The following is a 13,384-nucleotide window of genomic DNA, read 5'->3' as shown; positions in this document are numbered from 1 at the left end:
CACGAACTCTTTGTGCATTATCATCACGAACTCTTTGTGCATTATCATCACGAACTCTTTGTGCATTATCATCACGAACACTTTGTATTATAATACGAACACTTTGTGCATTATCATCACGAACACTTTGTGCATTATCATCAGGAACTCCTTGTGTATTATCATTACGAACTCTTTGTGTATTATCATCACGAACCCGTTGTGCATTATCATAAAGAACACTCTGTATTATCATCACGAACTCCTTGTGCATTATCATTACGAACTCTTTTTGTATTATCATCACGAACACTTTGTGCATTATCATCACGAACTCTTTGTGTATTATCATCACGAACTCCGTGTGCATTATCATCACGAACTCTTTGTGTATTATCATCACGAACTCCTTGTGCATTATCATCACGAACTCCGTATGCGTTATCATCACAAACTCTTTGTGCATAGTATCATCACGAACTCCGTGTGCATTATCATCACGAACTCTTTGTGTATTATCATCACGAACTCCTTGTGCATTATCATCACGAACTCCGTATGCGTTATCATCACAAACTCTTTGTGCATAGTATCATCACGAACTCCGTGTGCATTATCATCACGAACTCTTTGTGTATTATCATCACGAACTCCGTGTGCGTTATAATCACGAACTCTTTGTGCATAGTATCATCACGAACTCTTTGTGTATTATCATCACGAACTCTTTGTGCATTATCATCACGAACTCCTTGTGTATTATCATCACGAACTCTTTGTGCGTTATCATTACGAACACTTTTTGTATTATCATCACGAACTCTGCAATATGTAATAGGAAAGAGCGGGAAAAAAAGCAAGTTTTGTATAATTGAACAAATAATATTTTTCCTTTGAATACAATATAAAAAATGTCAAATGATCTTAGGGTATTGCGAATTATATCCCTCATAATCCTAGAATTTGTAATACAAGTCCAAAAGATTAAAGTTTTGAATAACTATAATGATGTTCCAAAATAAATCCAACGCTGGAAGTGTTGCTGTGTATATGGTGGTCTGTGTCGTAGTGATGTGCCAACAGTTTTTTGTTGAATCGTAATAACACAATCCAAGAATATATCCTTATCTAAATTTCACTATAAATCTAAGTCTCTATTTCCAAAGAATGTTAATTTTTAACACTGTATTACAAAAGAAGAATCAATTGAAGCAAATAATTTTAAGAAATAAATTCCAGCCCAAATGAAACACAGGACACAACAATAATATATCTAATTCTGCTCAGATCTTACAGCACGAATAAATCATTTTTCCAATAAACAAGATTTTATACTCCTGTACCTGACCTATGTCACAATTAACATTTTCTTAAAAAAGCTAATAACTAATGGAAAATTTCATGTTAGAAGGTTCCAAAGGTTTACAATATGAAATCTTAGTTATAATAAGAAGGTCTGTTACTAGAATTATAATATGAAATGTGTCACACAACAGCTAGACCCGGCCTTTCATGGGGAATTTTCAATATTCTGGACTCAGATTGAGATAAACATGTTTACAACAAGAAACTCAGTGAGGACAGGTAGAAAACGAGCTTGATTTTGGACAAGGTCAAGTCGAAAATACAATTATCCATAGCATATAAATTAATTAACAAAACTAACAATGTAAAGGCTTTCCAGGTTCTTTCATTTCTTTAAAACTGCTCCACCTTTAAGTTTTCGCACATCCAGCATCTAAGAATCAAACAGCAGGATGAATTTTATATTAAAAAATTGTAGCAATAACCCCATTTCTCCAGAATTTGGATAGTTCAAACTGGAATTTAACATATCTAGTATTCATTAGGGTTTGCTGATTTTCAAAACCATAATTGCTGGATTTTATCATCTCCATGTCGTTTCGTAAAAATCATTTTTGGTTGTTGTTTAAGTTTTGTTACGTCTTAATTTATTGGCGTCTTGCGCGTGTAATTATAACACTGAGTACACGTGCTTTGCGTGATCATTCGCACAATTCATGTGTAGCGATTTTTTCATATCCGTTTATTTTAGAAAGATTTAATTTAGTGTGGTAGTACGATATATATTAGCTTTATTACCAAATAAAATGACGTTCCTGGAATTTGAATTTCTACACATTGGTCGAGGTATAGTTTAAAATTTCGTTATCTTCCAGCTCTGTCATGTTATTATCAACTTACATTAATGCAAAGACGCGAGATATTTTTATTATAAGTGAAATACGTTATACAAGTTCTCTCGATCGATCGACATATTTAGACAGTCGGAGGGCGAGACAGAGGTGGGGTATGCCCAAATTAACTTTTTCGAGATTCAAATTTTTTTTCCATAAAGTTGAGCATAAAGTTCAGCATTCTATCAAAGATAAATAAGTAAATAAACTGTTAATTACATGTCAAGATAAAAGGAGAAACTTATATGATTTACTGTTGACATTAGCAATAATTGAGCTAGTTTGACAGACGCACGCACAGACACGCGAACAGAAACGTGCACTGACTTCGTCGGATAGAGAAAGCATAGATATCACAAGACCAAGGACTCTTTTCTTGTACACGGTTATCTCTTGCACGTTGTAAATAACATCGACAGCAAATTATCAGGTGTTATATTTGCATATATATATATATATATATATATATATATATATATATATATATATATATATATATATATATATATATATATATATAAATTAAAAGCAGTCAATATATTTATCAGGTGAGTGAGGTATCTATCATGAATGCTTTTTGTAATTTCCATGAACATTGAGCATTTCTCCCTCGAGCGAAATCTTTATTTAGATCATAATATAAATGTCCCGTTTATTCATGCATTGACATTTATTTTATTATTATATTTTAAATTTTTGTTTGATTGGTGTCCACCTTCTCACTTTCAACCTGTCTTCATCTTTTTCACACAGGAAGCTGGCTAAAGCCACTCTTGTCCTGATACCGCTGTTTGGAGTTCATTACATTGTCTTCATCGGGCTGCCGGACAAGGTGAACGAGACAGCTGAACTGGTCAAATTGTATTACGAGATGTTCTTCAACTCTTTTCAGGTTTGAACTATATTTAGTTGAAATTAGTTACATATCTACCAGTTGACTCCCCGACCTACCTATCCATCTATCCAGGTACCTACCTACATGTATACACATGCATTCTGTACATACATAAAAGCTCTAACAGAGTAGAAATTGATGGAATTTTGTAAAAAGACCGAACACAATGTTTGCTAATGAAGAAATTTGTCATACGAACTCTGTGTGTGCGTGTGTGTGTGTGTGTGTGTGTGATATTTGGAATTTTCACGTAGCTGTAAACCATTTTCAGTCATATCGCTACGATGTCTGCAGTGTGGAAGTTTATTGTGATGTCTAGCACTGGGGCATCATGCGGCAGACATGTAGCATCATTTCCCACCCATTCACATTATCCTGACACCAGGCCGACCAGTCCTAACACTAACATCTTAATGCTGAGCGCCTAGCGAGGCAGCTGTTATAAGTCTTTGGTATGACTCGACCGGGGTTTGAACCCGTGACCTCCCGCATCCTAGGTGGACGCTCTAACCACCGGAGCGGTCCCTGTGATATAAAGTGTGCGAGGCTGGAAACAACTCCCATGAACATTAATGTGACAATGAAATGGAGAAAAATAAACAACTACAAATAAACACGTTTACTCCAAAAATTAACTGCCTTACAAACACCGACACAATTCAAAAGATGAAACTAGACTAAGGAACAAATAAAAAAAGCCAGACACCAAATGATATTACATCACCATATGGTGAATATGTTATTAAACATAAACATGAATAGGTTTCATATAACCACATGTTGTTATTAAACATAAAGATGGGTAGGTTTCATATAACCACATGTTGTTATTAAACATAAAGATGGGTAGGTTTCATATAACCACATGTTGTTATTAAACATAAACATGGATAGGTTTCATATAACCACATGTTGTTATTAAACATAAACTTGGGTAGGTTTCATATAACCACATGTTGTTATTAAACACAAACATGGGTAGATTTCATATAACCACATGTTGTTATTAAACATAAACATGGGTAGGTTTCATATAACCACATGTTGTTATTATAAAAGACGAGTACGGTTCATATAACCATACGTCCTGACAATCGGAATTCATATTTCAATATCTTTTTGCACAGTTCGAAATTCAGATCTTGGAATTCTCGGATCCTACGTCCCTTTCCTGATAACGGCTCTGTGTTGTTCTTAGTCAGTTAGGATGCTATACTGCCACACTAACAGTTACGTTGCCAGACTGTCGTTAATTGTGCTACATTAACAGATACACTTCCGCATTACCAGCTATTCTGCTACACTAATAGTTCCAGCTCTACCACACTATCAGCTACGTTGCCATGCTGCCGTTTACACTAACAGATATGCTGCCACACTACCATCTATGCTGCTACACTACCATCGATGCTGCTACAATAACAGCTATGCTGCCACACTACCATCTACGCTGCTACAATGACAGCTATGCTGCCACACTACCATCTATGCTGCTACACTACCATCGATGCTGCTACAATAACAGTTATACTGCCACACTTCCATCTATGCTGCTACACTACCATCGATGCTGCTACAATAAAGGCTATGCTGCCACACTACCATCTATGCTGCTACACTACCATCGATGCTGCTACAATAACAGCTATGCTGCCACACTACCATCTATGCTGCTACACTACCATCGATGCTGCTACAATAACAGTTATGCTGCCACACTTCCATCTATGCTGCTACACTACCATCGATGCTGCTACAATAACAGCTATGCTGCCACACTACCATCTATGCTGCTACACTACCATCGATGCTGCTACAATAACAGTTATGCTGCCACACTTCCATCTATGCTGCCACACTACCATCTATGCTGCTACAATAACAGCTATGCTGCCATACTACCATCTATGCTGCTACACTACCATCGATGCTGCTACAATAACAGCTATGCTGCCACACTACCATCTATGCGGCTACAATGACAGCTATGCTGCCACACTACCATCTATGCTGCTACACTACCATCGATGCTGCTACAATAACAGCTATGCTGCCACACTTCCATCTATGCTGCTACACTACCATATTTGCTGCTATAATAACAGCTATGCTGGCACACTACCATATATGTTGCTACAATAACAGCTTAGCTGCCACACTACCATCTACGCTGCTACGATAACAGCTATGCTGACACACTACCAACTATGCTGCTACACTAACATCTGTGCTGCTACAATAACAGCTATGCTGTCACATTACCATATATGCTGTTACACTAACAGCTATGCTGCCACACTACCATCTATGCTGCTACACTACCATATGTGATGCTATACTACCACCTATGCTGCTACACTACCATCTATGCTTCTACAATAACAGCTATGCTGCCACATTGCTATCTATGCTGTTACACTAACAGCTATGTTGCCACACTACCATCTATGCTGTTACACTACCATATGTGATGCTATACTACCACCTATGCTGCTACACTACCATCTATGCTGCTACAATGACAGCTATGCTGCCACACTACGATCTATGCTGCTACACTACCAGCTGTGCTGCTACAATAACAGCTATGCTGTCACACTTCCATCTATGCTGCTACACTACCATATTTGCTGCTACAGTAACAGCTATGCTGGCACACTACCATATATGTTGCTACAATAACAGCTTAGCTGCTACACTACCATCTATGCTGCTACGATAACAGCTATGCTGACACACTACCAACTATGCTGCTACAATAACAGCTATGCTGCCACATTACCATCTATGCTGTTACACTAACAGCTATGTTGCCAACACTACCATCTATGCTGTTATACTACCATCTGTGATGCTATACTAACAGCTATGCTGCTACACTACCATCTCTGATGCTATACTAACAGCTATGCTGCCACACTACCATCTATGCTGCTACATTACCATCTATGCTGCTACAATGACAGCTATGCTGCCACACTACGATCTATGCTGCTACACTACCAACTATGCTGCTACATTAACAGCTATGCTGTCACACTTCCATCTATGCTGCTACACTACCATATTTGCTGCTACAGTAACAGCTATGCTGGCACACTATCATATATGTTGCTACAATAACAGCTTAGCTGCTACACTACCATCTATGCTGCTACGATAACAGCTATGCTGACACACTACCAACTATGCTGCTACACTAACAGCTATGCTGCTACAATAACAGCTATGCTGCCACATTACCATCTATGCTGTTACACTAACAGCTATGTTGCCAACACTACCATCTATGCTGTTATACTACCATCTGTGATGCTATACTAACAGCTATGCTGCCACACTACCATCTATGCTGCTACACTACCATCTATGCTGCTACACTACATCTATGTTGCTACAATAACAGCTTAGCTGCTACACTACCATCTATGCTGCTACGATAACAGCTATGCTGCTACAATAACAGCTATGCTGCCACATTACCATCTATGCTGTTACACTAACAGCTATGTTGCCAACACTACCATCTATGCTGTTACACTACCATCTGTGATGCTATACTAACAGCTATGCTGCTACACTAACATCTATGCTGCTATACTAACAGCTATGCTGCCACACTACTATCTATGCTGCTACACTAACAGATATGTTGACACATTTTCAGCGCTATGCTATTACCTGCACTGTGCTGCAACGCTGCCAGCCTATGGTTTTAGCTCCAAGACACTTTCTTATGCACTATTGACTTCATGTTACGTACATATACATTTGTGAAATTGTGCAGATTGAGGTATGCTTTCAGTCACTGAAAACACATAACATACCACTACTTTTTTACTATCACGATCTGTATCGCGTACGGATGTGTTGCTGATCGCGAATATCTTCGAGACATTTCGTGATACATCCTTGCGCGTGTACTAGCTTGGTCTCATGCATTACGTATCGGGAATGTCCTGGGATATATTGTTATCGAAAACTAAGATCAAGCTGGAACTATTTATTGATATTGATCAACATTTTAATTTCGAACGTGGTATTCGCGGAGATATTTCCACGACGAGTCACCGTTATGCTCGCGTGAACAATCCGCTCATGGATGGATACGACCCGGCTCTCCCAAACAGTTAGATTATGTAGCTATATCTCAAGAACTTGTATGTCTGGGCGATGATGCGGCATTTAGGTGACATCACATAGATTGATTCCTCGGATGTAGTCATATATACGCACATTCACGAGTACGACCATAACAGCGACCAATGGATGCTTCTTTGAAGTTGGCATGGAATATCCAGACGGGTTGCACAGCAACCAGAATGATTATCCACTGGCCTAGGAAGCGTTATCAGTGCCCGTAAGTGTCTTTCACCATATAAGTGTAAAGTCTTGGACGACTCTGGAAGTTTAAAAAATGTGACATGATTGTCGCGAAGTTATGCAAAAATCTTAATTATGTAGTTAATGTGTGTACTTTACATTTTTGTATCAGTGGTTGAGGATGCGTGTGTTGTGAGCTTATCGGGCGCTTGGATGGCCCTATTCGTTTAAATGAATACCAACATCCGCAGAGTTTGTTAAAGACATCTTTACGCTCATGAATAATGCTGTGTTTTGAAAAACATAGAGAACCTGCAGGAAACAATCCGCGTGTAAGTACCAGAGTTGCCTTGACGCGGGTTAGTTAATCCACCTCATGACTTGTTTAACAAGCCATTCTTGAGAGAACCCGTCAGATAATTTTTCCGCATTTGTTAACTTTTTAATGGCTCCTTCACCCTTCCAGTATCAGCGCAGACTGAAGTATATTGCAGACAGTTTCGCGTCAGTATTTGTTTCTTTGTTATATTATGGTTTTACCACCAGTGAGTGGCACGCTCGGTGGCTTCGCTGCTCACGACCATGAGTTGATCTTAAGCTGTACCAAGTAAATTCCAATCATTCGGACCTCCTCTGATGATCCATCTGGCAATGTTTTTCACCGATTGTAGGATTGATCGCGTTCATGTCACGAATGAGATTCACGTCTGTACGTTGACCCGCACGAATATCACTTAATGTTTCATACGCAAGATCATGTCGTTAATATGCAGCATAGACGCGGTTTATTGGTTCTTCACCAGGCATTGGTATGTTATTAGGGGTCCAATAGTATATCTAGCCGTGTTCCATGCCCTAAGAAATTGCATCCAGGAATGTTTTTCACCATAATATTTATTCCACTACGTTCCATGTAGCTTCATTAACGCAGTAATTTATCACTTGGAGAGGTACCCACGAACATAAACTTCCATGATCCACATCGGTACACAATATGAAGACATGATAGAAATGTACAGTAACGACGTTCAACATGACATCACGAAATAGAAATGATTTCACCGTCATTAACTTATCAGCGTCACTGAAATCTCGACCGCCTAAAATAGGGTGACATGTTTCCAAATTTGGTTCTGGCGCTAATCATTGGTCAAGCAGGATTCGGTAAAACCCAATTGTTGCTGAATTTGAACATGCGACGGTAAGCGTAGGATCGGCCTTGTTATGATGTGCTCAAGGACTTCACTTCTTTGTATTTGGAAGACTCTAATGTTAGTCATCGTACAACAGAAATTCGTTATTAAGGTCAGGTTCCGATGATAACTCGATCACAATTTATTTGGCTGGAGGCTTGTTTAAGATTAGAAAGTTAGAGATACATGGGATATATAAGAATGAAGCGTTATTAACAGTCTTTGGCGTCTATATTTAAGGTGTACGTGATGGACTCGGAACAGCCACGTGATGACAATATTGCAGATTTTATAGATGAAGTGTTTGATTGGTGGACATGGGATGCTAACATCTATGGTAATTTTGAGCCTCTTGTCGACGAATATCTTCTTCGAAGTGGCGTTAAACAACTGTCGTATAAAATGAAATATAATCGTCTTAAGCGCTATATAGAAATCGACCGCTGCGAACAACATGGTGTGGCAGAACACCATGGTGTGGCAGTACCAATTCGAAGTCAGCTTTGTAGTATTGCATGTGCACGTAACAATGCCCAGTCGGTTGCAGATTACAAAGCGTGACCCCACTCCCATTGCTTTTACAATTATAAGGTAGAATCAAACGAAAAATCCGGGGCCCCGAGTGACCGAGTGGTCTAAAGCGCTCTCCGATACTGATCACTGCCATCTCACCTCTGTCTGCGTGGGTTCGAGTCTCGGGTTCGGCCAATGTGGGTATGTGAGAAAGTTTGCCAGTAGCTTCTCGTGGGTCGATGGTTCTTCTCGGGGTTTTCCCGGGTTCTTCCTCCACCATTAATACTGGCCGCCATGTACAGCTTATCATGTGCTGGAAAATGGCGTTAAACCCCACAACAACAACAACAACAACCAACAACAAATCCACCCTGATTACGTTTCCCTTTGATTGTGTTAAACCAACATTGACTCAAGAAAGAAAGATATCGACTGTTTTTCAACAAGGACGCAGGTGTCCATACACAATTCGCCATCAGTATGGTTTTGTATGAATGTAGTGTCCGGTCCCTAGAATACAATCACCGGAGACTTAAACACAATACACACTCCCCCCCCACACACACACACACACAAACAAAAAAAATATTTGATACTTCCTATGATTGTATGGTAGTTATACCAGTAAGAAAGAGTTATTGTTTATAACTGGGTGTACTTCGTACACTTGCACGTGATAAGTCTGGATAAGGTCTGCATGTCAGACATATGTACTTCACGATGACAGTATTAATAGAAGAATTATTATCTACCCTAAAAGCCATTAACTCGAGAAAATAATTGAAGCAGAACAACAGCTGCGAGATTAAATCGATTAAAAAAATCGTTTTACTCGCGAAATGCAAATGCGTGCTTTAGTTTTTGGTGTTGCTAGAATTACAAATATGGCAATACCCATAGGTACGCCAATCCGAATTGTTATCGGAGCGAGATCAATAGCAACTGGTGTGACTAGAGACACCGGAAATATAATTTCATTACGGTTATATTTGCGAATACATGTTTATTTGGAAATTCTCGCTGCTAACCAAAGTAGTCTCAACACAGTTACTAAGCTGTACTCGGTGTCTATTAAAAATAAACCCAACAGTAAGACGGATTTTGAGATGGTGATGGTCGAGATGGAAAATCACAGACGAGTCTGTGCACAGATATGGAACCTGGGCGCTAACGACCCGAGACCGGTAACTCATTTGCATTCGGTAAAAATCTAGTAAACAGTTGCCAGTATATATATATATATCTGTCTACGAGCTCATAGCACTGTTGCTCCCATCCACGACAAGCAAATCCTCCACGCCGACTCACAATTTCTACAATCATAGACACATGCGTTAGCGAAAATTCTCTGTGGGGACAAAGTTTTGTGGAATAAAAAAGGTGTTTCGGGCCTGGGAACCGAGCAATGATGAGGCGATCTCAAAACTCCTACTACCATACTACTTGACGATTCGGTTGTATAAGGGGTCGTCCATTAATTATGTCAACAAAATAGGGGGGAGGGAGTTTGAAGAAGTTGGACAATTGTTGACATGGGGGAGGGGGGAGTTCAAGATAAATTGACGTCAACAATGTTATTTTTTACAATAAATTTAATAAATCAAAAAATAGGAAATTAGTCGGTGCGTTGGTATGGCACACACTCGCTCGCCCGTCAACAGCCCACCAGTTTAATCCTAAACCGGTTGAGCTCTTGCCAAGCAAGTCATAGTCTTGTATCATCATATTTTGTTTTTATTCAATGTAGATTGTAGACTGTAGACAGATTTTTAAGGGAAGCTGTTACTAAATTCAAAGACTGCACTGAGCCATAGACATCTAAATAGTATTGCTATCCATGGACTTCTATTAAATAGCATCAATGTTATATGTATAGATGCTACATATATTGAAGTCCATGAGCTATCCCTCCAAGGATGGATAACTGAGCATAGGAAACTTGAGAGCTTCACTATTATACAGTCATCTTTAACATTCAGTTGTCGTTGCTTGAACGGATCTGCAAAATCTGTCACCTCTATGTTGCTTCACAAGTCATGTTGAAAAAGGATGTTCAACAGCACCGACAACGCGATCTTGGGCCTAGGCAATTACCACATGCTCCTCAACCGCAAAGAATTTGGCCAATATGAGTGGCTGCCAAAAGACAGAGGTGATGGCAATTATTGCTCATGGAGAGATGTTAAGCGCAGAATGGTTAGATGAAGATGATGTTGACTTGTCGGGTGTATCGGTTCCACAAGAAATTAATGAATCAGCCACTATGCCCATTATAACAATTGAGGAACAATTGGCTTCCCCATGGGAAGATGATAGAAGCTAGAATATAAACTCTCGATTTTTTCATGAATTCAAAGTGTTATAGTCAATTTGAAATCTGTTAAACAAGTAAAAAAATGTATTAAAATTTATTTGTAGACCTTTTAATTTCCATAATTCTATTTTTAGCATAAAAGCCAGCCGTATAAAATATTGTTAGGTTGGGGGGGGTAAAATTTTATTAGGGGGGTCACTGAAAGTTTGACAGTTGTTGACAAGGGGGGGGGGGGTAAAAAATTGCCTAAAAATTGTTGGCATAATTATTGGACGTCCCCTAAGAGCTTTTAAACTCCGCTTGTCTAATTTGTGTGCACATCGTTTCCTTACATTCTGCCTAGTTCCATTCTGTTTTCGTGCACATCGTGTCTTTAACTTCGGCCTAGTTCCATTTTGTTTTCGTGTAAATCGTTTCTTTACCTTAAGCCTAGTTCCATTTTGTTTTCGTGTAAATCATTTCCTCACCTTAAGCCTAGTTCCATTTTGTTTTCGTGCACATCGTTTCCTTACATTCGGCCTAGTTCCATTCTGTTTTCGTGCACATCGTGTCCTTACATTCGGCTTTGTTCCATTCTTTTTTGGAGATGAGCGCATGACTGAGGGTGCTGGGACATGGGAAGTAGACAATATGGTGCCGTTACTCGTACCACTTGTTTGATTCCGTCTTGGAACGAATTATAACCTTAAACCTGTTTGACTGTATTGGTGTCATTCCACATAAACTTCTTTCATATAATCATGTATCCATGTGTGTGTGTGTGTGTGTGTGGTAAGGCAGGAACTTTAATAGAACTGAAAAGAGTGTAACATAATGTACCTAACGACTTGATCACTTTCAATTTCAGGGTTTCATCGTGAGTTTGTTATTCTGCTTTCTCAACGGAGAGGTAAATCTTTCTCTCCCTCCCACCGTCTCTCTATCTCTCCATCCGTCTCTCTCTCTCAATCTAGATCACTTGTCTGTGAACAAAACTTAATGTGTGTGTGCGCGCGTGCGTGCGTGTGTGGTTGTGTGTGTGTGTGTGTGTGTGATTTGGATTTTTATCAGTCTTTGGTATGACTCGGCCAGGGATCGAACCCACGATCAATGCATTGAGTTTTATATATATTGTCTCAATTCCCACATTACTCAAATCCACTGAAGTGCTAAAAACACGTTAAAAGCAAACTAGTAATACAGAAACACCTACCGGGAACTTCGACTTTACCTTGTGCGAAGACGAAATGTTTACTACACATTTCTAAAAGTATTTACCTTTAAGGCACGTTTGAACAACAAAAAGTGCAGTAACAACGTGCAAAGGGTTTGAAATTTTCTTTCAACAAATGATATACGACGTTAATCTCTGAACTATCAAATTACAGACTAGATGCAGTATCTAAGCTGTCTAATTACCGACCAGATGTAATATCTGACCTATCTAATTACAGACCAGATGGATTTTCCGAACTACCTAATTACAGACCAGATGCAATATATAAACTATCTAATTACAGACCAGATGCAAGGCTCTGGGCATGAGAGACCGCGGTAAACATTCATAACCCCTAATGTAATTTGTTGCGGGAGTGCTACTTTGATAGCTTTAAGGCAGGCATGTGCAAGATTCGATCCGCGATTTGGTTTTATCTGGTTACATTTATATCATACTAGATCATTTAAATATCTATATTCGACCGCATCCTGGAAAGAGTTGCACGCACCCGCTTCAAGGCTTACTTAAAGACATACTTTCCCTTGTCTTACATGCGCTTTAATAGGTATTTCGAATGTATCGAAAGTACCTGTAAATTTATTTCAAATTCTCGAAAGTACCTGTAAATATATTTCAAATTCTCTAAAGCACATGTAAATATATTTCAAAGTTTTTAAATTACCTGTAAATCTGTTTTGTCATTTACTAGGTAAGAAACCTTGAAATGAAATAAGATAACAAACTGTACATTTACAAACTTAAAGTTTAAAT

General features: G+C 38.9%; 1 protein-coding gene across 2 annotated transcripts in view; it reads left to right on the top strand.

Annotated features, from left to right (window-relative positions):
* LOC149781026 (secretin receptor-like) overlaps positions 1–13,384 on the top strand; it is a 160,949-nt gene that overhangs the window by 143,663 nt on the left and 3,902 nt on the right. For both annotated transcript variants that reach the window (XM_089936451.1, XM_089936452.1), the window contains exons 12-13: positions 2,931–3,069; positions 12,263–12,304. In XM_089936451.1, the coding sequence (XP_089792577.1) occupies positions 2,931–3,069; positions 12,263–12,304 (181 nt within the window). The remainder of the gene's footprint in view (positions 1–2,930; positions 3,070–12,262; positions 12,305–13,384) is intronic.

The sequence above is a fragment of the Sinohyriopsis cumingii genome, chromosome 16 (genome assembly GCF_028554795.1).
Source record: "Sinohyriopsis cumingii isolate HCF-2022 chromosome 16, ASM2855479v2, whole genome shotgun sequence".
NCBI lineage: Eukaryota > Metazoa > Mollusca > Bivalvia > Unionida > Unionidae > Sinohyriopsis > Sinohyriopsis cumingii.
Note: the sequence above shows the minus strand (reverse complement) of the source record. Positions and strands in the feature narration are given on the sequence as shown.